At 35.5% G+C, this 21,629-nt stretch overlaps 2 protein-coding genes across 2 annotated transcripts; both read right to left on the bottom strand.

Annotated features, from left to right (window-relative positions):
• Positions 1-96: 96 nt before the first annotated feature.
• On the bottom strand, positions 97-2,497 carry LOC113723963 (glucan endo-1,3-beta-glucosidase-like). The gene is made up of 2 exons (XM_072048677.1): positions 2,139-2,497; positions 97-1,290 (listed from the first exon to the last, which is right to left on the bottom strand). The coding sequence occupies exons 1-2, from the start codon at positions 2,194-2,196 to the stop codon at positions 329-331; spliced, it is 1,020 nt and encodes a 339-aa protein (XP_071904778.1). The 5' UTR covers positions 2,197-2,497; the 3' UTR covers positions 97-328.
• A 1,727-nt stretch (positions 2,498-4,224) lies between these two features.
• LOC113740442 (phosphoribosylformylglycinamidine cyclo-ligase, chloroplastic/mitochondrial-like) lies at positions 4,225-9,170 on the bottom strand. The gene is made up of 9 exons (XM_072073169.1): positions 9,027-9,170; positions 8,179-8,573; positions 5,999-6,093; positions 5,827-5,928; positions 5,681-5,740; positions 5,196-5,368; positions 4,977-5,079; positions 4,740-4,898; positions 4,225-4,572 (listed from the first exon to the last, which is right to left on the bottom strand). The coding sequence occupies exons 1-9, from the start codon at positions 9,149-9,151 to the stop codon at positions 4,402-4,404; spliced, it is 1,383 nt and encodes a 460-aa protein (XP_071929270.1). The 5' UTR covers positions 9,152-9,170; the 3' UTR covers positions 4,225-4,401.
• Positions 9,171-21,629: the final 12,459 nt, after the last annotated feature.

The following is a 21,629-nucleotide window of genomic DNA, read 5'->3' as shown; positions in this document are numbered from 1 at the left end:
TACTTTGAATCCACATAAACCCAATATAATGATAGACAGAGTTCATTGTTAGGCAGCTAAGATCCAATCTATGACGTACTCATGACAAAGTCCAAATTGAAGAAAATAAATATGTTCTTGGTCCATGCTCTTGAGATAAATTCTCATTAGTTTAATCAATTTCATACGCATTACAATACGAAAGCATCTGTACTGAGCTTTTATTGCTATACTAGAAATTTTGTACTGCCTCCTCAATGTCCTCATCAAGAAGTAGTACATACTTAGTATGACAAAAACAGGAAAAGACCTTCAAACGATTTATTCTAGTACACGTTTGATACTTGAATTAGTTGAAACTGATTCCATACTTAGACTGTTGATTTGGAAAAAAGAGGCCAAAATGTCTCTCTGTCTCTGCTCCAGGCTTCTGGTTTTCTTCAAACATGGCAAACATATAAGTTTCTATACCCCTTCCGGGCCTTCTTGGAGTCCCTTGTGCACTCTTAACATGGCTAATCACATTCCTATAGTAAGTTCCTGCATTTCCAGATGATGCAGCAGGAGGATTCCCATCCGATGGCCAACCAGTTTCCGACACAACAATGTTTACTTTAGCACCACCTTCTTTTTCTAGAGCTGAATAATGAGCATCCAAAATTGCATAAAAAATGTTTCGATATCCAAACGAGCCATCTTGAACAACAATTCCTTGTGAGGTGAATAATGCATAATCGAGATGAATGTTGGCTGGATCACCGATATAGCTGAAGTAGGGATACACATGGACTAGCAATGGTGCATTATTTTGGACTAGAAGATTAATTATAGGTTTAATGAAGGGTCTAGCCTCGTTTGAAAATGATCCTTGTGAGGGAGGATAAGAAACGCTTAACAGATTTCCAGCTATTGATGTTGAAACCTTGATTTGGTTCTGAAGCCCCGCCGATGCTAATGCACTTTGTATCCTTTCCATGGCTGGACCGACATATTGAGCGATGCTAGAACTTAATGATACTTCATTTCCAACCGCTATGTATCTGAACTTCACAGCTGGTGAGTAATTTTTTATGTTGTTTTGAACCCAATTTGCAGCTGCCGAAGGATTGGTCGCAATGGATTGAATGTCTTCGTTGGCAACATCGACTAGAAGTTCTATATTGGTTCCTCTTAGAGCATTGAGAACTTCATGGTCTGGGGCATAAATTCTCATTCTTTGGATGCCATATCTATTGTAGAGATTTACGACGTCCTGTTTTGATGGTAGATTGTTGCCATTTAGCCCATAACAAACGCCTATAGATTGCACCTCTGCATAAGAATTGATGAATAAGTGATTAAATATGAGTATAGAATTGTGAGAGATTTAGATTGTGTCGCGATCTCTATTCATCTGTTTGTGAATTGAATTTTTTTTACCACTGTAGCTTATTAGACTCCCTTTCTACTGTTCATTAGTACAAAATTTTTCGCTTAAAAAGGGTGTCTAAATTCCATTTCCTCTGTTGAAAACTTGACATGTACAATATTGCATGGGGTTTATCTATCATGATTAACAAAACTAAACTCATAAATGATATTTTTTCTTTCCATAAATGAACTTTTCAAATGTCCAATCACTCGATTTGCATGTATTATCTGATGCTACAAAAGCATCTAAGATCACTGTAACATAAATCAAACCACTAAATTACCTTTAAAACAAATCAAAATGCTTAAATAGTTGAATAAACAATTTTTGCTCTTTGTACAACCCTAATGTAGATAACACCTACCATAGTGCAAACAAAAGTTTCTTGGATTCAATTACAACTAAAAAATGGAAGCATATGAATCTGAATTTGCAGCTTTATGCATGAGTGATGTGTCTCACGTTGAACAATCTTACTGTGCGATTATAACCTCATTAGTAATGACAGCATGAAGAAAATTATGCACGGTGAAAGAAAAGGGTTGATTGTGTAAAGTGGACTAGCTAATATACTACATAGTCAGTTACAGATTTTAGAGTTTATATACTTATATACACCATCATCCATGTTTAGAACTATTAGGGGAAAAAATGAGATTAATTCCTACAAAATAAGATAACTAGTCAATTGCAATAAATATTTGATGCATGGAAACAAGCAAGGAAGATGTAAAGAGTTGAGATATACCTGTGATTTTAAGACTAAGCAAAAGCAGCCCAAGCAAAGTCAGGATAGTTGTCATCATACTTTTGTTGATAAATGGTAGAGAATATAGCTGAGAGAAATTGGGAGAAAATAGCAAACGAAAGGTTTGCACAGAAAGGTGTATGAAAGAATAGAGTGGCGAGGGTGCTTGTTATAGGAAAATATTGCCCATTTCTTCAGACGTTTTGCAGACATAATTAATTAAGTTTTGACCAGTCATTACGTCACAGCCCGATCTATTGACGAATATGCTATCACAATTTTCTCAACACTTGAAAATTAAGCAGGCAATTCTTGATTGATTGTATAAGATATGCAGCTTGTTGGCATATTAAATCAAAGCTCATAATTAGAAATTTTCATATTGTTATTTAGTAGTGTTTTAGTCAAGTTAGGATTTTAGTAATTCTATTGGAGTCAAGTTATGGTAATTTTATTACTTAGAAATTTGTATTTTATTAGGAAATTTCTTATACTTACAAGATATGCAGCTTGTTAGCATATTAAATCAAGATTCAAAATTAGCAATTTCCATATTATTATTTAGTAGTCTTTTAGTCAGGTTAAGATTTTAGTAATTTTATTGAAGTCAAGTTATGGTAGCCTTATTGTTTAGATATTTGTATTTTATTAGGAAATTTCTTATAGTTATAAGACTTGTTTACGCAGTCATCTAGTTTATACTAGGGAGTCACATTATTGAATTGAGTTGAGAAAAGTGCAGGATTGAGAGTCTTGTTCTTATGATGTGATTAATATATTATTGTTGGTTTTATTCCTCTTCTTCCACGCATATTTTTATGTATGTAAATTGCCTTTCCATATATATATATATATATATATATATATATAAATTTTATGAAATATATCTCTTGTATATTTTCGCTTAATTTTTTTGGTTGATACCACTCTGATGGATCCAAATTGATAATAAATCATAAACTCACAAGAACAATCAAAGTGAAAAAAACGACACAGAGGCAAAGGGAAATTTTCGATTAATCAAAACGAGGCTCTAGCTACGCACGGAGGCTACTTCTTCCTAAAAACTCAAAACGGACGCGGAACCAACATACTAATCCCTTGCTGACTTCTATTACTAACATTATGGGCCATATCCGATGTGGCCAACCTTACTAAATCACAATACAACTTATTTAACCAGCCAATTAAATCTTTTTAAGTTCAATCCGGTCCCTAGGGCAAGGCCCATAATCCCTGGTGGACAGTTAAGCCCGTGATTCTCATTCTCAACCATTAATTTAAACAGAATAAGCAGATAATTCGTTCACTTTGATTTTATTAAACTCAATTAAGAGACAATAGTTTATGTATCTGTCTGACGCGTGCTCTCCTTAAAATATATTTCAGGTGTCATATTTTTTGAAAATATAAGATTAATTAATGAAAATAAATACAAGGGTGACTAGATAAGATTAAATAAGAAAATTATATAAATGTAAGGGAGGGTAATAATTATCTACTCTATTCCTACTCTAGTCTTATCTAAAAGAAGGCCCAACTACACCCTATAAGGAAGCCGATGGGAACCATCAGACTAAATGGATCCACTACACACCCGTATATGTTTGAGAAAATCATATATTGTGAAATAATGAGAGATAACCCACCAAGACTTAAAATCTTTGGTGGTCGCCACCAGCCATTTGGACTGGTGGTTTCCTTTGTTCTTTGTCCTTTTTTGGTTCAAGTTCTTTTCGCTAAACCCAAGTATCAAAAAAAGAGACTGCAGGTCTTTTTTACTACCAAAATTAGAGTTCAATTTTCTTCACCATATATGCAGCAATAGACAAGAAGCGATCAATTTTATTCAGATTCTAAAGTTAAAAGACAAAAATATTCAGGTAGGAAAAAGGGAAATCAAGAAAGATCTGTCCACTCTCCCAAAAAATGAGTATTGCTCTCCCCATCTGCTAACTCCATTTAAAAATTTTGTCAATGTAAATGTCTCTAATGGTGTGTGTTTGTTTGCACCATCCTTACACATACCAGAATTCTCCATGGTACAACATCATACAGGCAACAAAAGTTACAGAAGTACGAGGGGTTGAAAACTCCAGGTTTAGCTGATAAAGTGCCTTAAGTTGAGCCAAAATTTAAAGTCAGTTATATGGACATTTAAACTTGTGGAACACATGTCAAAAGGAAGCATAACTCCAAGCTCTTAATTCTCCCATACAAATTTCTTCCTAAGAGTGTAGTTTTACAACATCTCAGTTACCCATTATCGATAGCTCACTCCATCACCACTTACAACCTCACCGATGCAGTACATTTTATTTGTCCCCTGTCCATCACCAAGTATTCTTAGTGCAGCCTCCTTGTCGATGACTAAAACCATTCCGATCCCCATATTAAAAGTCCGTCTCATCTCAGCCTTGTCTATTTTTCCGGCCTATAATGTTCACAGGTAAAATAAAAGTGTGAATACTTTGTGTGAAAGTCTGAGCACAACCAAAGTACATCAACAGGAACATTACAGCCCTACACTTAAATATGAAGATTCATAGCTTCAAAGTATATCAGTCACAAACTCAGGTTATTGAAGAAAGACTGTCTCACCTCTTGAATCCAATTGAAAACGGGAGGAACTATCCAAGAGTCCTTATAAATAGCAGCTCCAAGACCTCTCGGAAAAACTCGTGGTATATTATCTGTGAAACCACCTCCTGTGATGTGGGCTATACCTTTAACTCCTCCTTTGCTAACTATGTCAAGCACCTTTATTAAAGAAATCACAGAACAATTATTGTACTATGATTCACAGAAAGCAAAACTAAAATAGGATTGAACCATCACCTGCTTAACATAAATGACAGTTGGAGCCATCAAAGCTTTACCCAGTGTGACGGATCCACCAGGAAGTTGGTCATTGAGAGAAAGACCACTTCGCTCGAGAACCCTGTGAATAAAGTGGAAGTGCAACAGATATGAGAAATTTATCGGCAGAAGGGTTCATTAGACACTGATAGTGATGTCCCTAGCAAAGTCTGCATAGCCTCTTTAAAGAAATCAAACCTTCTGACTAGAGAAAATCCATTTGAATGGACTCCACTAGATGGTAGACCAATGAGAATGTCCCCAACTGTGATGTTTTTCCCATCAATTACAGAGTCCTTTTTGACTATGCCGACTGCAAAACCACTGAGATCATACTCACCAGGTGCATAGAAATCTGGCATTTCTGCAGTCTGAAAGGATAAGCAATCTTTCAATCACAATTGAAAGAGCAAAAAAGCTTTCTGAAATATGTACCAGTCTCCTGGTTTCACCTCAAAAACTGCTGAAACCATGAAAGAATTAAAAAATGCAACACAGTAGGATCACTTTGATTAAAGGCAATCAAGTACAAAAATCAGAAGATCATAACTTTCAATTGAGAGCCATTTTCTAATATTCCCAGGACAAAACACAAGGAGAAAAAGAATGATGAACTGCTTGGCATTAATTAATCATTGACAAATTTAAATAATATCTCAGAGCCCCAGATTACAGAAGAATACCTCTCCTCCTAAAAGAGTGCAATCAGACTGTTGGCAACCGTCAACAATACCCTTTATGACCTGCATAAAAACTGACAAATCACACACTAAAGAACTTCAACTGTAAAAACCACTAAAAGATTACCTGGTAGACATAAATAACATACTTTGTCAGCAAGATCAATGTCAAGATGGCTCGTAGCAAAGTAATCAAGGAAAAATAAAGGCTTTGCTCCAGAAGTGACGATGTCATTAACACTCATTGCAACCTGATCCGAAGGTCAGTGATTAACTCTAGCAACAAAAGCCAATTATATACAAAACTGCAAAAAGATTTACCAAATCAATCCCAATAGTCTCGTGAATTCCACTTTCAAATGCAAGCTTTAGTTTTGTTCCTACACCATCTGTGCCAGCAACGAGATAGGAATCACCTGCTCCAGGCGATGCCAAAAGAACAAAGGAAAGAAATCCATCAGCAAGTTAATCAACAATGGACAAAATAATCCCTACAAGAAAATCTTCTTCCTTAAACAACAGAGAGCAAGATACAAAAGAGAAGGCACAGCGAAGGACAACAATCACATTTAACTTGTATAGAGAAATAATATGCACTGATGGGAACACCTTGGTTTGACTTTTTAATCTATAATACTCATTCAACTTGTGAAAAGGGGAGACAATGGTAGCAATCACAAGTCCATCATGCAACATAAGGGTGAAACCATTCTCATAACCAAATCCAAATATCTTGTATCATATTTTCATGAGCTATTATAAGAACCTATCATCAAATGAAAGGGACAGCCAAAAAGGAATTGAGGAGGGGTTCTTTTCTCTCCATGTAAACCATGACAGGCACTGATAGATGCTATGCTAAAGCATCAACCTGCTCCTTTTCGTTTCCACTACCTATAACTTTCAATTACCTGTAGGTAACCACATAACAATTAGATGTCAGAGCAGAAAAGCAGCGAATTTCTCAATCTTGAAAAGATAACTTATACATGCACAGCTGTGAAAACTAGAAAGGTGCCTGCTAAAGAGAAACTAGAGCCAAAAGCTAAGAGAAGAATAGTAAATTAGGGCAGGATGAGCTCAAGAAACAAACCCTGAGTGAAGAAGTACAGATAGAAAAATGATTGAGGTTCTCACAGGTTATGTGGTAAAGACAACAAACATCTCAAAAGGAATCAATATTTGTTGAGCACTTTCAAGCTCAAAACATTACAAGCATCAAATCAGAAATCAGTTTGTCATAAATGGGAAAAAACTGTATTGGATAAACTACTATCAGAAATGTACAATCTTAGAAAGTTGCAGCCATTGAATCTTTCCTACAAAAAAATTCTAGTCCTAAAATTGTAAAAAATGAACAAGACTGGAAAGTTTTGGCAACTGCAAAGAGTTAAAAGATCACTGCCAAGCCCTGCTCAAGGAGAAACAAATCATAATCCTGCTGCGCTAATAACTAGACAGAACACTACCTGACTTGATACCAGACTCAATTCTTAACAGAGCAATAAAGAACAAGAAATGTAAAAGGGCATACACTGCACAACCTTCAAACTAACAAAAGAAGAGTGATAACCATGCACAAAAAGAAAGAGTCGATGCCAATTTTTTGTCCAGCAAGAAGCAAGAACCATGTTGAATGAAGAAGAAAAATATCACGGTATTTTGAGAGGTAGATTTCCATTTTCCAATTGAATATCTGATCTTCCTTACAGACTCGAATTCTTCTTGGCCATCCAAACTTCGTTCTTATGGCACATCACTAGGAAAATTACATTTCTCAAGACAGCACTCATTCAACCATGGAAATCAAATTTGAAACCAGCAGTCAATAAGATTTTGATCACAGCTTATATATCTTTCTTTGGCCATAACTTTTCTAAAAATCTTAAGGTAACCAAACAAATGCAAGATGAAGAAAGCCTGACTTCTCCAATTCAAAATTAAACACCACCAGGAATCTTCACAAAACAGCCAACATAAGCATACAATACAATTAGTATTCCTCAGATGATTGTATATATTTTCTCCACATACTTTGGGAAGATAAGTCGTAAAAAGGGCAATCAAATTTGATCTAATCTCACTTGGTTTATAAACCACTAATGGATCAGTTCAGTTAAATGCCCAAATAATTCGCACAAACCCCAAAGACCAAAGTGTCATTTATGATTGCCATCCTATCCTGTTCATGAGACCTTCTGACCTATCAAGCCCATAGTCCATCAATCACATAAATTAGACTAAACTAAAAACATATTCCATCAACACATTATCACAAATTGCAAATATTACGTCAGAAATATTGGTGCAATCTGCAATGACATCCAAGGAAACGTTCAGGAAAAAAAAAGGCAAATTTGTTTATAAATTAACAATATTCAGAACTTATTTACGACTAACTGAATGTGCCTAATTAGTTCAAAGAACAAGAATAAAAAGAATATTTAACGGCTAATTAGTTCAAAGAACAAGAATAAAAAGATTATTTAACGGAACTCTACCTAGAGGATAAAGCCCTCCAAATCCTCCAATTCCAGGTGCCATCTTGGCAATTCTTCTAACAAGTTCTGATCCAGCATCAATGTCAACACCAGCATCCTTATACGTGAGTCCTTCAGTTTTCTCATCACAACTACTACTTGAAATTGAAAGGGCACGACTACTGTTTGTACTTCTAGAATTCAATCTTTTGCACAGCCCAGATGGCACGCAAAATTTTGGTCTGAAGCAACCAAACTTCAGTATTGACGTATTCAAGTCCTTGTTATAAAACTCCTGCCGAGGGGTTGTTACAGTCGGAACACCCTGCAATAGTTCTCTACTTGCTCCATAGGCGGTGGACATGACAAAGTTGAGAAAAAAAATTGAAAGTAGCAGCCTGACACCCGAATTGACCCTAGAAGAAAATGAAGGAAAAGTCCAAGGTCAGCACAGAGCACATAGCCTCTTTCGTTAAAGTTAAAATTTTGTACAAAGGATGCATCGAATGCCTGAGGTTCCATTTTGTCCAATGCAAAATGCAACATTTAGTCAAAATTCATCAAACTCCCATAATTAAATCCAACAAATAAACAATATCTAATGTACAAGCGCTTTGATTATTATTTTTTTTTTTTTGGGTTCGTACACAGAGCTAAATGAGATATTGAATTCAATTTTGGGGAACCCAACTGACGAAAAAATGGAAGTAAATATAAACAACAGGAGGAAGATAACGGAATTCTGAATCCATTAAAACTAAAATATTTCCCGAGGCAGAAAGTAAATTACTAAATCCTCCACCTAATGTTGCCACAAAATAGCAACAAAAAAAAAACAATTTTGCTGTCGCAATTCCATTTTCGCGTACCTGATTCTGCGTAGCTGATGCTTAAGAGGCGTGGATGAAAGGCTTCTCTGCGTCGTGCTGTTGAATGAGAAAGGTGAAGAAAGTTGAGGGTTTCTGGGGGTTTTATGCTGGACGTCATTAACCATATAGATAAAGAGGGAACAACCCTGCCACGTAGGATAGTCATCCGCCCATGTGGCACGCGGGGATTGGTCGGTAGTGAGGATTGGTTAAAAGATAAAGAGGGAAAACACGTGCCACGTAGGATGGTCATCCATCCATGTGGCATGAGGGATTGATCGGTGGTGATGATGTGGGATTCATGCTAGATTGTTTTTTTTCCCTTTTTTACATGCGTCCTTTTTTTTTTCCCAAAAGTCTAGCTCTTTTGGATTGGCCAATTTATCAAAAATAAATTTTTCAAATATATTATTATAGTAATACACATAATTCAAAAAACATCTCATCTATACAATATATCAAATATTTCAAAAAAATTTTATAGTAAAAATTTTCTCATATACACTGCTACAGTAAATTTTTTCAAAACACCCCAAAAAATAGCTAATTCAAATGGAGCCAATTGTTTCCTTTTTTTACATGGACCCATTTTTTCCAAAAGTCATGTCATTAGTCATTAGTCATTCTTTTGTCAGAATTACTCCTTGGTCAATAAAGAAATTACGCTTTCCCCTAAAGACTTTATTTTTTGCTTGTTTTGCTGCTACTGTATTTGTTTTGTAATAATCTATGGTTGTGTGTCCATATCTGTCAAATAGCCTCCACCACCAAATTTTCATTGTCCGAGAACACTTGCTTCCACTCTTAACAATCCGACAGCTCATCTTTGTACGGCTATGGTAGGATATTTCGTTAACCGTTGGGCAATTCCCTCGGCTTTCTGTTCGACATTTTCTCTTTTTGGGTTCCGTTTAGGTTGTTTCCCTTCATTTCATCTTCTGCTCGCTGGTTTTTGCTATCGCTTGCTTGATGTGTTTGTGGTGAGTGTGCTCTATCCTTGTTCTTACCTTTGCTTTCCTTATTTTGTGCTGTGTGTTTCTACGTCTGTTTCTTTTTGTTCCGTATCTTGTCATGTTTGTTAGCTTTTAGTTGGTTACTGTTGCATTGCCACTTCCATAAACACGGGTGCAGGTTCTTACTCTTTCTTCCTCTGCTTTTTATGATGAGAATATGTAGTATTGTCTGCATTGATCTTGTTCGTGTTCGTGTTTTCTTTGCTTCCAGAGATTTTCTGGCTTTTCTTTCCTTTTTTTTTAGCTCTTTTCACCTATTTGTTAGTCCTTTCCATCCTTGGAACCTTGCCCTCTAACTTCTATTTTTGTTTGTTGCTGAGTTTTGTTTGGCCTTCTTTCTTTTGGTCCTTTATTTGTTTGTTGCAATGCTTGTTCATGCCTTTTGCAGTCTATTTTTCCCCCTTTTACCTTCTTTTTCGTGTTGTTCTTTCTTTGCTTCTATTGTTCTGTGCAGGCGAAAGGTTTGCTTCATTTTTTGAATCCTATAGTGGTTGGTTGCGGCGATCTTGTTCACCTGGGTGTTACTTTTGCTTTGGAGACATGTACTTCTAATCGGTGCTTATTTGATCCAGTTCAGGTTTTTTTACTATTCTGACGTCCTGTTTCTTTCTTTAAATAGCTTTGTTCTGCCTTGTACTTTTTCATGTTGTTCTGCGTTCGTTTATTGTTGCCCTGCGCTAGAACTTCTTCTTAGAAAGATTGTTCTAGCCTGTGTTGTGTAACTCTAATTGTGTGCTTCTAGGTCTGTTAATATTTAATTGTTTCTATTTTTTTCCCCTGGTTGTCCTACACTCTAGACATTGTTGTTTTTGGTTGTTGGTTTTATTTTATGTTCTTGCATCTTCCGATCTAAGAACATGGATAGGAATGCAAGGCGTCGTAAACGCTATGCGAAAATGCCAGAGCATGAAAAAGCTGATCTTTTGTGTAGTCGCCGTGACGCTGATGCTGCAAAGAAAAGAAAGCTTTCTCTTCCTAATATTCGTCATAAAAACAGGTTACCTCTTCGTGAGGGGGAGGGTAGTGAACACGTTGCCGGAACCTCTCTTGATTGTGTTTTTCCTGGTGGTCCTTTTCGACGTGGCGATGGTAAAGATTATGGTCAGTCGACTCACAATTCGCCGGACTCTTTTAGTAATCTAGGTATTCCTGCACTTAATAGGCGGGACGCTAGGGATATTCATCGATCAAATAGGCTTTTTAATACTAAATTTGCTGCATTAGATTCTCAGAATCAAACGTTCTTCTCTACTGGACCATGCCGTCTATTTCTGTCTTCTTCTCTTGGTGATACGAGTTGAGTTTTCTCTGCTTGCGTAAAACGCCTCTTTCTATTCTTTCCACTTTAAATTTGTTTATTGTGTGTCATCTTGTGTAGGTTGGTGGTTAATGTTGCAGAGCAATACATGGAATCAACATTTGTCACCAATGAAATAGTTCAGCCATCTATTTGCAGGAACGAAAATAGACAACTTTTTACTGAAACATCTCTTCTTTATCTGCAATCCAGTTGCCAAAATTAGCTTTATGGTGTTGTGCATCGTACAAATGATGCTCGATTGTGCTCTGACAAGCAACCATCTGCTTTTGTGGGATCGGAAGCTCTGTCTTTTAGTTGATATGGTCTTTTAGTTGACTACCGCTAAATTACCTCTTAACAAGACCAAATGCATGGCTAATCTGAATGTGCACCCGACATTTTTTTTTTGCCTGCCATATGCCCAAAATATTTTTTGCATATCTCAAATCCTTTCAAACAGAAGGTACATTGATTTGGAATAATTTATCGTTTTCTTTTAATATTTTTGCTACCATAATTAGTTTTCCTATTTTTTGCCTCTACAACTATCAAATCAAACAATTAAAATCTAATTTTATGTATTGACTTTACTTTATAGATTTAGTCCTACTTCTCTTCTGAATTGTTGACAGCGCATCCTAAACTCTGCAATTCGTACTTCGTGTCTAGATGTGTATGTCACATTTCCTTAACGTTACTTTTGCTTTTCAGATCAAACTGTAATGCCCGGTGCAACCCAATGAGTACAAACAATTTCACAATGATGCACAAAGATATATCAAATTTAAGCACAATAAAGAAAACTTAATTAAAGAGAAAAGATAAGAAATGCAAACCAAATATCAATCCAATAGCCTCTTCAATTGATGGCGATGCTAACCAAGATGTACAAGTGAAGGTTCACTCCTTCCTCACCCCAAATACTCTTTGGTTGAGCCAAGGAGTTTTACAACAATTCTAGTTAACCCTCAACAACCTACACTTGAAAGATCACTCACCCAATTAAGAACTATTTTATACAAATGAGGCAACCTTCACCAAGGTTTTACCACTCCAAGTGATAGGTTCACCTTCACCAAGGTTTTCACTTGAGCAACCTCACAACCCAACTTTCCCAACCCCTTATACAACCAACAAAGAATCTTTCTACTCAAAAATCTCACTTGTAAGCTTGTATTTTGTGTTGGCAAAAGTCCATTGTCTTCTTGTGCTTTGGGGTGTTTATAGAAGGTGAGAAATGGCTTCAAAAGGCTCTCCAACGGTCAAATATTAAATGCTGTCAAAACTAGCCGTTGGCCTGTCGGACGTCCGAGACCTCCTGTCGGACGTCCGAACCCTGCGTCCAAACCACCTGTCGGACGTCCGAACCCTGCGTCCGAACGTAGGTAGAGAGTCATCAAATCTTTGCGAAATTTCTCGGACGTCCGATGCGATCGATGTGAGTTCGAGGCGTGCGTCCGATCCTTCCGGACGTCCGATGCTTCCTCACGAGCGTCCGACAGAGTTTCCTTCTTAATGTTCTTCATTCTTTCGGACGTCCGATAGCGTCCGACATGAGTGCCCTGTTTTTGCTTCTTCTTTTATGCCACAAGAATCTGTTCTAACAAATTACTCACATAAAAACATTAGCCCAAATCTACATTTTGGTTTGTTAATCATCAAAACCAAGGATTGATCGACCAAGGTCAACAATCTCCCCCTTTTTGATGATGACAAACAAAATGAAGATTTCTTTTATCAAATAAGTTCAAATAAAGCTCCCCATTAGAAAGTGCCAACATACAAAGAAATTTCAATAAATCCTACTCCCCCTTTTGGCATCAATCAAAAACAAACTCCCCCTTTATTTTTCAAATCAAGACCATATTGAATATCAAAATTTTCAATTGTACTTACAACCATATAGCACTTCTTGGATCAAATCATCATGATGTGCCTAAATATGAGAAATTTCATTTGGTACCCTTTCTTTATAGGGTTCTTGGGAGTTAATACGACATGATCTAGCAATCCACATGAATTTCATGCCTTTTCTCATATTTTTCTTTACATAGCAATCATTTTGCATATGTCCAAATTTGCAACAAAAGTTACACATGATAGAAGTATTTTGCACATAGGTGGATTTAATGCAACTAATTTTCTTACTTCTTATCATAGCAAACTTATTTGTGCCTTGAAAAGATTTGCTTTCTTTTGTTTGAGAAAACTTTTGTTTTTCATTTTGGAGAAACTCGTTCAAGTCATTAATTCTTTTCTTTAACACATTTTGTTCCTCCAACATTTTTTCATAAAACTTTGTTTTCTCTTCTAACTTCCTTTTCAAATTATTTTTGCAATCAAGAACACTTTTTTGATTTTTTAAATCATCATTTTCCATTCTCAAACATTTGTTTTCTTGAAACAGTTTGGAGTTTTCTTCCAACAAATCATTTATTTTTGTTTTCAAATCTTTATTTTTAGCATAAGATTTTCTCAAACTTTTATGCATTTTAATCATAAGAATTTTCATATCATCATCTTCATTATCTTCATCACAAGAAGAGTGATAAGAACTTACCTCATCTTCTCCAACGGCCATTAGTGCCATTTGGGCCAACTCTTCTTTTTCTCTTTTTGAATTGCATTCATCCCATGTAATTTTACAATCTCCTCTTGAGCATCTCTTGTTGAAGGTCTTCTTGGAACTTTTGATGTGAGGAGTTGTATCATTGTCCACTTCCATGAATTCATTACCCATGAAGGATGGGTTATCCCCCACTTGAGATGCTTTAAAAGTTATGCCTCTCTTATACATTCTTGCATTTTCTTCCTCTTGCACTTTGAATTTCAGCTTTAATTCATAAGAGGTTAGGGTATCCACAAGAGATTCAATGGACATAGAATTTAAATCCTTTGCCTCTTCTATAGCATTTATTTTGTTTTCCCATTCTTTTGGCAAGGCATTCAAAATCTTTCTATTTTTCTCACCCAAAGAATATTCTTTTCCAAGCAATTTAAGATCTTCAATAATGTCACAAAATCTACTACACATCTTATCAACATTTTCAAGAGGATGCATTTTGAAAAATTCATATTGAGAAACAAGCAAAGATTTCTTTTGTTCTTTAATATCTTGGTTACCTTCATGAAATACACACAATTTATCCCAAATATCTTTAGCTGATTTACAACCTTTAATCCTGCTAGATTCATTTACATCTAATGCATTGTACAATATACACATGGCCTTGGCATTTAAAGAAAGGTATCTCTTGTCTTTTTCATTCAATTCTTGTCTAGTCTTTAATCTACTCAAATTGGTGGTGGAGTCAACTATTCTAGCTTCATAAGGACCATCTTCTACCACATACCATAATTCAATATAAACGGATTGTAAGAAAATCATCATTCTTTGTTTCCACATGCTAAAATGAGAACCATTAAACATAGGTGGTCTATCAATAGATTGCCCTTCTAAAAAGGAAACTTTTATGGTTGCCATGATCTTTACTCTAAGCGGTTAAGCTTGATCAAAAGAGACCAAGCTCTGATACCAATTGTAATGCCCGGTGCAACCCAATGAGTACAAACAATTTCACAATGATGCACAAAGATATATCAAATTTAAGCACAATAAAGAAAACTTAATTAAAGAGAAAAGATAAGAAATGCAAACCAAATATCAATCCAATAGCCTCTTCAATTGATGGCGATGCTAACCAAGATGTACAAGTGAAGGTTCACTCCTTCCTCACCCCAAATACTCTTTGGTTGAGCCAAGGAGTTTTACAACAATTCTAGTTAACCCTCAACAACCTACACTTGAAAGATCACTCACCCAATTAAGAACTATTTTATACAAATGAGGCAACCTTCACCAAGGTTTTACCACTCCAAGTGATAGGTTCACCTTCACCAAGGTTTTCACTTGAGCAACCTCACAACCCAACTTTCCCAACCCCTTATACAACCAACAAAGAATCTTTCTACTCAAAAATCTCACTTGTAAGCTTGTATTTTGTGTTGGCAAAAGTCCATTGTCTTCTTGTGCTTTGGGGTGTTTATAGAAGGTGAGAAATGGCTTCAAAAGCCTCTCCAACGGTCAAATATTAAATGCTGTCAAAACTAGCCGTTGGCCTGTCGGACGTCCGAGACCTCCTGTCGGACGTCCGAACCCTGCGTCCAAACCACCTGTCGGACGTCCGAACCCTGCGTCCGAACGTAGGCAGAGAGTCATCAAATCTTTGCGAAATTTCTCGGACGTCCGATGCGATCGATGTGCGTCCGAGGCGTGCGTCCGATCCTTCCGGACGTCCGATGCTTCCTCACGAGCGTCCGACAGAGTTTCCTTCTTAATGTTCTTCATTCTTTCGGACGTCCGATAGCGTCCGACATGAGTGCCCTGTTTTTGCTTCTTCTTTTATGCCACAAGAATCTGTTCTAACAAATTACTCACATAAAAACATTAGCCCAAATCTACATTTTGGTTTGTTAATCATCAAAACCAAGGATTGATCGACCAAGGTCAACACAAACCAAGTTCCTTTTACTTTTTGCTCTAATTCTTTTCCCACGTTGGTTTTGTTTTTCCGTGTTTTATCTTTGTTGATACTTTTTAGTTAGTTATAGTTCCATTTTGCATCTCGCATTAACACAGGTACAAGGTCGGCATCTTTGATGAAAATTTAGTTATTGCCTATAATAATCTTATGCATCTTCTCTTTTCCTTTGCTTCCAGAGGTTTTTCACCTTTTCCCTGACCCTTTGAACCTTTTCAATCATCTGTTAATATTTTCCTCTCTGCCTTCGCTATTTTTTCCTATTGTTTCTCTGTTCGTTTCCCCACTGCATCACTAAGAATTTGATTGTTCACCATCTATTTGCTTTTATCTTTTACAGCTTTTTTCTGCTTACAAGTAACTTCTAAAGTTACTAATCTATTCCTTGCTTCTTCCAAAGTTAAACTTTCCGGTATAATGCCAAATTTAATCTTCCTTTCCAGTTATCGTGCTTTTCAAATCAGTTGTTTTCATCCTTTTTGTTAATACGTTCTCTATTCTTCTAATTATGATTATTGAAATGAAGATGTGACGAGTCTGCTGGTCTTAATTAATCATCCATTTTTACTACTTTATTTTATGTATCCTCACATTCCATTTTTTCTATGGATTCCAAATTATATAATTTTAAGTTTAATTTTATTCCTTTGTTTAAACATATGCTCCACCATCTTCTAATTTGTTATAGGACCTTTTACCATGGAAGCTAACGATGTTCCCCTATCTGCTATTGATCTATCTCTGCTGAATTGGAGTGTTATTCTCCGAGCAATTGAAGTCACTTATACCAAAAATAATTCCTAGTCTCATCAAAGACTTCGCACGTTTGTATTGGCAAATGACCAGGTAACATTGATCTGGTTATCTCTTTTCTATTATGGCTGTTAAGTTGCATCGAAACATAACTTTATTCTTATGACAAAGTCTTAGCATTAGTGTCTACGCTGCTGGAGATATGATTGAACAACTTGCCGACTTGCTTGTGTCTTTCAAAAAATACTACATATCTAAAGCTACTGTTCGTGAACCACGAACTTGTGCTAATGCTAATGAATATCCGTTCTATTGACTCATCACTACAAACACCATAATACATGAAATATAGGAACCTATTCCTTCATTTCCTTTTTATTTTCACTTAAAACCCTTTTTCTATGCTAGATATTTGTGCTGATACCCATCATTTGATAAGTACATAACAGCTTTCATAATGTGTTTTTTGCACCCCCAGTGAAGTTTACCATACGTATTCTAATATTTTCTTTTATACAATGTATGTTAGATGTCATGGGAGTTGTTATCTATATTTTGCCTCCTAAAACAATGCCTTGTCAAGGAGCGCCTTCTACTTCTCGAGATTATGTAATTATTGATCAAAGATAAATCCTTCATGAGTCATTTCGTTCTTTTCCTATCATAATTTATAAAACCAAAATGAATCCATCAGTAAAGTTTATGCCCTCTTTTTCTTCACAGTATGAAACCGATGATTCTAACCCGTTGGAATGGATTCGAAGAAATATATGGTTCGATCATTAGAGCCCCTGGACGCTATTTTCTAATCATTGTAGCGATAAGAGTCAAAGTCACAACAAATAATTGTAACTATGTTCTTTACCCTCACTGTTTAAAAACATTAAATACATCCATTGCTTTGAAAACTCTTGGTATTAACAGTTTTTTTTTGTTTTGATATCAAACCTAAGCTTCTCGACCTCTCATTGTTTAGCCATTTTGGTGCCTCTATTCGCTCAACAGGCAATGCATCTTGATCACTGGTGAGAAATTTTAAATATCTGCTGCATTGTTCTCTCGTTTACATTACACTGCTTAAGGACTATTTTTTTCATATCAGGTACCATAGCCATGCGCTTGCTATAGACAATATAATTAATCAAGGAAGTTACACTGATCCGCGAGTTCTTCTCCTTCCTGTTGCCGATAATAGAATTCTTCATATTACTGCTGTGCTCCAACAAGTTGCAATTTTACTCTTTTTTATATTCCATAAATCATGTTTACCTCCTTTCTATCCTTATTATTATTGTTTTACAGAGAACAAACACTGCGTGGATTAGAGGAATCATCGAAATTTCCTTTAGGCCCCAAAAGTTATTCTATATGGCATGCCCCCAGTGTGATCAACCAAACAGCTCTACAGCCACTTGGATAGTTAAATGTGAATACTGTCAGGCTAACATTGAACTGTTACCAAGGTTTTTGTAGCTATTCTATCGATCTATTCAGTTTAACTACTTATCTTCATAACATTGACTGCTTGCAAACTTTTTCATAACAGTCATACCATCTTTTCCCTTACAGAGCTTGTATTACCATTTCGATTGCTGTTTCAAGCGGATCATTGACTGCTACTGCTATGGGAAATGAAGCTGAAAAGTTAATTGACTACTCAACTGCTGAGCTCCATTATTTGTATGAAGAGGTGCCTACCGATCGCTATCCAACCACAAATATTTTCTTCCATTTTTTTTCTCTTTACATTGATTCTCTTTGGTCACTTTCTTCAAACAGAGAATTGATATGGCTTCATACCTCATACGTACTTTGCATCGAAAGACAAATTTATTCTACATTAGACCTTCTTCTTCCAGATTTGCCCGGATCAAATGTGTAGCCTATGAAATAATTACTTCTTACGCTACGGATGAAGCCATGGACATCAATGATGTCAACTTTGACAGTCTTAACATCAACAACTAAGCTCTTGGTCACTTAGCTTTAACTTTTAAACTATTTCCAGCCAGATGGCTATTAGACTCTGCACTTTGTTTTTATATTCATCCCTGCATCTGTTATGCATTATTGCAGCTACATTACAGCAATTTAGATGTTCTATGTATTATCATCTTTTTCGTATGGTCATTTTACACTTCACAATTATCAACCTTGTTGCGAAACTCCGTTAACCGGATATTCCTGGGCATATAAATTTTTGAATTTTTCCACCGCGCACCCTCCTAGTACAATATAACGGATCGTCCACACAATGAAAGTGGTTTTCTATTACAATACTACTAAAACAAATCCTATCCATCCATCCACTATTCAAACCTGGTAAGCATTAGATGGACACAATGGATCTTCTGTCCTACTCTCTATCTTATTTTTTATTATATTATTATTTTTCCTTCATAAATATCATATTTTAGTTTTTTTATTTCTTTAAGATCCAATAACTATTAACTAAGTAATAAACAAAATTTAACAAACTCAAAAAATTAAAATGCATAAAAAATGAGATTCTTTATGAATTTTCTATTGTATTTTTTAATTTTTTATTATATATTACTTTTTTGAAATTGTTGTATTAATTTTTTACTCAATTAACAGTTATTAGATCTTAAGAAAACAAAAAGAACTACAATATTATGTTTATAAAGGAGAAATAGTAATATAATAAAAAGTGGGACAGAGAATGGTACAGAGAGTGGGATAGAAGATTCATTGCAATTAGATGGGTGGTATTGTATGTAAGCTAAAACAATCCAAGAATATCGACGTCAATCTTTCTAAGTGGAGAAGGACAATTTGACTTATATATATATTTTTAATTGAAAGAATCACAAAAATAGTGCGAGTGAATATAACTATTTTATATAATATGTAATAAAAAAGTGTATTATACACAAATATGTACAATTGAAAGTAAAAAAAAAAAAAGCATTGGTAAAGGAAAGCATGAGAATTGGAGAGAGATAATTTTGGTAGAGTAGAATTTGTGTGTTAGTTGAGAGAGAGGTAGTTTTGATTGAGTAGAATTTGTGTGTTAGATGATAATAGAAATAAGGGTTAATGGATCATAGAAATAAGGGTAAATTTAGAAATAAATAAAATTAATACCAAGTTAACAACCCACACAGGCTTATTATTGCAAAGATACTTTTTTGGCAAATTTTTTGGTAGATCCAATTTACGGGCCCACATCTAGACCGTGCAGTCCATATTTTGCCATATATCCAAATTCTCATCGCCAATGTTCAGAATTCAGCATAGGCCAATAAAAGAAAAAAGGACCCCGTCCTTCTATCCCTTCGGCTTGCACTCCGCCTCCATTACCGTTACAAAAAATCAGCACCACTACCTTTCTTACCTACTTTGTTCCCCACCTCTCAATAATCACCGCTCACTTACTCCTTCTGTGCCACCACTGACACCTCTTGCTACCTTCTTTCCTCACTCTCAATCTGCAAACTCACCAATAGATTGTCCTCACCACAAGCATCCCTCTGTTCCTCCGGCAACAAATTTTAACCAAATCGATCTTCCTTTTTAATTTTCTGAAGATATTTAACACTTACATATCCATCTTCCTCTGTGCCCAAGGTTTTCTATTTTTCTTTTTTTCTGTCTTGTTGCTCTCTTTATCTCTAAAGGGTGGAAGTGAAGAGAATATGGTTACGTTCCTGCAGATTTGGGATGCTACGAATGCACAGTTATTAGACTTGATCTGGAGCTCAACCGGAGAGGTGACCGAGTCACTGGATCACCGGTTCAATCATGGATTGAGCGGATCAATCACGAGTTGCATAATGGTTATATTATAATATAATATAAATAGTATAATTTCTAAGTTGGTGATTCAACCGATAGTTTAATTGACGATTTTTTTTATTTATCGCTTGAATTGTCAGATCATTGACTGATCAACACATTTGTTGCTTAATTGATTTAATTAGCAGCCCAATCCAATCATATGGTTAGTTCGCCGAATTGACTGATTCGATCGTCGGGTTAGGCCATATTTTATAACTATGAATGATATTTTTTCAATGTCACAATAATCATTGATTTCAACATAAAATAATTGAAAAAAAAATTGGTTAAGGTTACATAACATAATAAAAAATTATAAAAGAAGAAAACATTCTGAATTTCTTACTATCCGCTTACTTTGTAATCAACAAATTCCAGTGAACAGATTGTGGCCCAGTAAATCTGCACGAGCACCATATGACTCTTCTTATCCACTATACAGTTCTTGATTGTTGACTACGCTCGTCATATCAACCGATATTGTCGGCTCTCTTTGGCAATTGGCCCGCCCTACCCAATGTTTTGAAAATCGGGACCGAACCGATTGGTTCGACCAGTTGAATCGCGAACCGACCATGACACTAGTCCGGTTCTATACTAAAGTTGAAATTGTTAAATAATCGGTCAAGACCGGTCAAACTCGTCAAAACTGATAAACCAATTTGGCTTTTCAATTTTTCCCTTAATATTTTTTTAAGTTTTGCAAAATGCAATTGCCAATAATCAAACTCATGACCTTTGCTATTGAAGGCCAACATAATAACCATTGCACCATCACATCCAATTTGTTTCTTTTGGAAACACATTTATATGAAACAAACTTCATCTTTCTTTCCTCCATTTTTCCTACAAAATTTTATCTTCTCATGACTCTTTTTTTCTAATTTTCAACTCTCTTTGTCTCCTCTTTTCTTTTGTCATCCCCTTTTTAATCAAACCTCTTTAGTTTTAATTTATTTATGCTTTCTTCCATCTTTTATTTTTGTTTTTGTCTATTAAATTGAAAAAAATAAAAAAAGAATTATTTTTCTTTAACCCTAAAAACTAATTATTAAATGTCACAACCACTCACTTTCATCTTACTTTTTACTTCTTATTAGGTTTGCATCTCTATTTTCGATTTTCCTGACTTCCTCCAAACTTCAAACTTCTTTTTTTTTTTTTTTAAGTTGCAATCTCTAAATCCCAAAAACGT

Source organism: Coffea arabica, chromosome 1c (genome assembly GCF_036785885.1).
Source record: "Coffea arabica cultivar ET-39 chromosome 1c, Coffea Arabica ET-39 HiFi, whole genome shotgun sequence".
In the NCBI taxonomy this organism is placed as follows: Eukaryota; Viridiplantae; Streptophyta; class Magnoliopsida; order Gentianales; family Rubiaceae; genus Coffea; species Coffea arabica.
The sequence above is the reverse complement of the archived record's forward strand: the minus strand, read 5'-3'. Positions and strand labels throughout refer to the sequence as shown.

Bases quoted from the DNA above. Each gene is read 5' to 3' on its own strand.
- LOC113723963 (XM_072048677.1), bottom strand. From the start codon at position 2,196: ATGATGACAACTATCCTGACTTTGCTTGGGCTGCTTTTGCTTAGTCTT. The intron at 1,291-2,138 runs GTATATCTCAAC...ATTCTTATGCAG, and splicing joins GCTTAGTCTTAAAATCACAG to AGGTGCAATCTATAGGCGTT.
- LOC113740442 (XM_072073169.1), bottom strand. From the start codon at position 9,151: ATGGTTAATGACGTCCAGCATAAAACCCCCAGAAACCCTCAACTTTCT. The intron at 6,094-8,178 runs GTAGAGTTCCGT...CGCCTGGAGCAG, and splicing joins TGGAGGGCTTTATCCTCTAG to GTGATTCCTATCTCGTTGCT. The intron at 5,369-5,680 runs GTATTCTTCTGT...TTATCCTTTCAG, and splicing joins GCACTCTTTTAGGAGGAGAG to ACTGCAGAAATGCCAGATTT.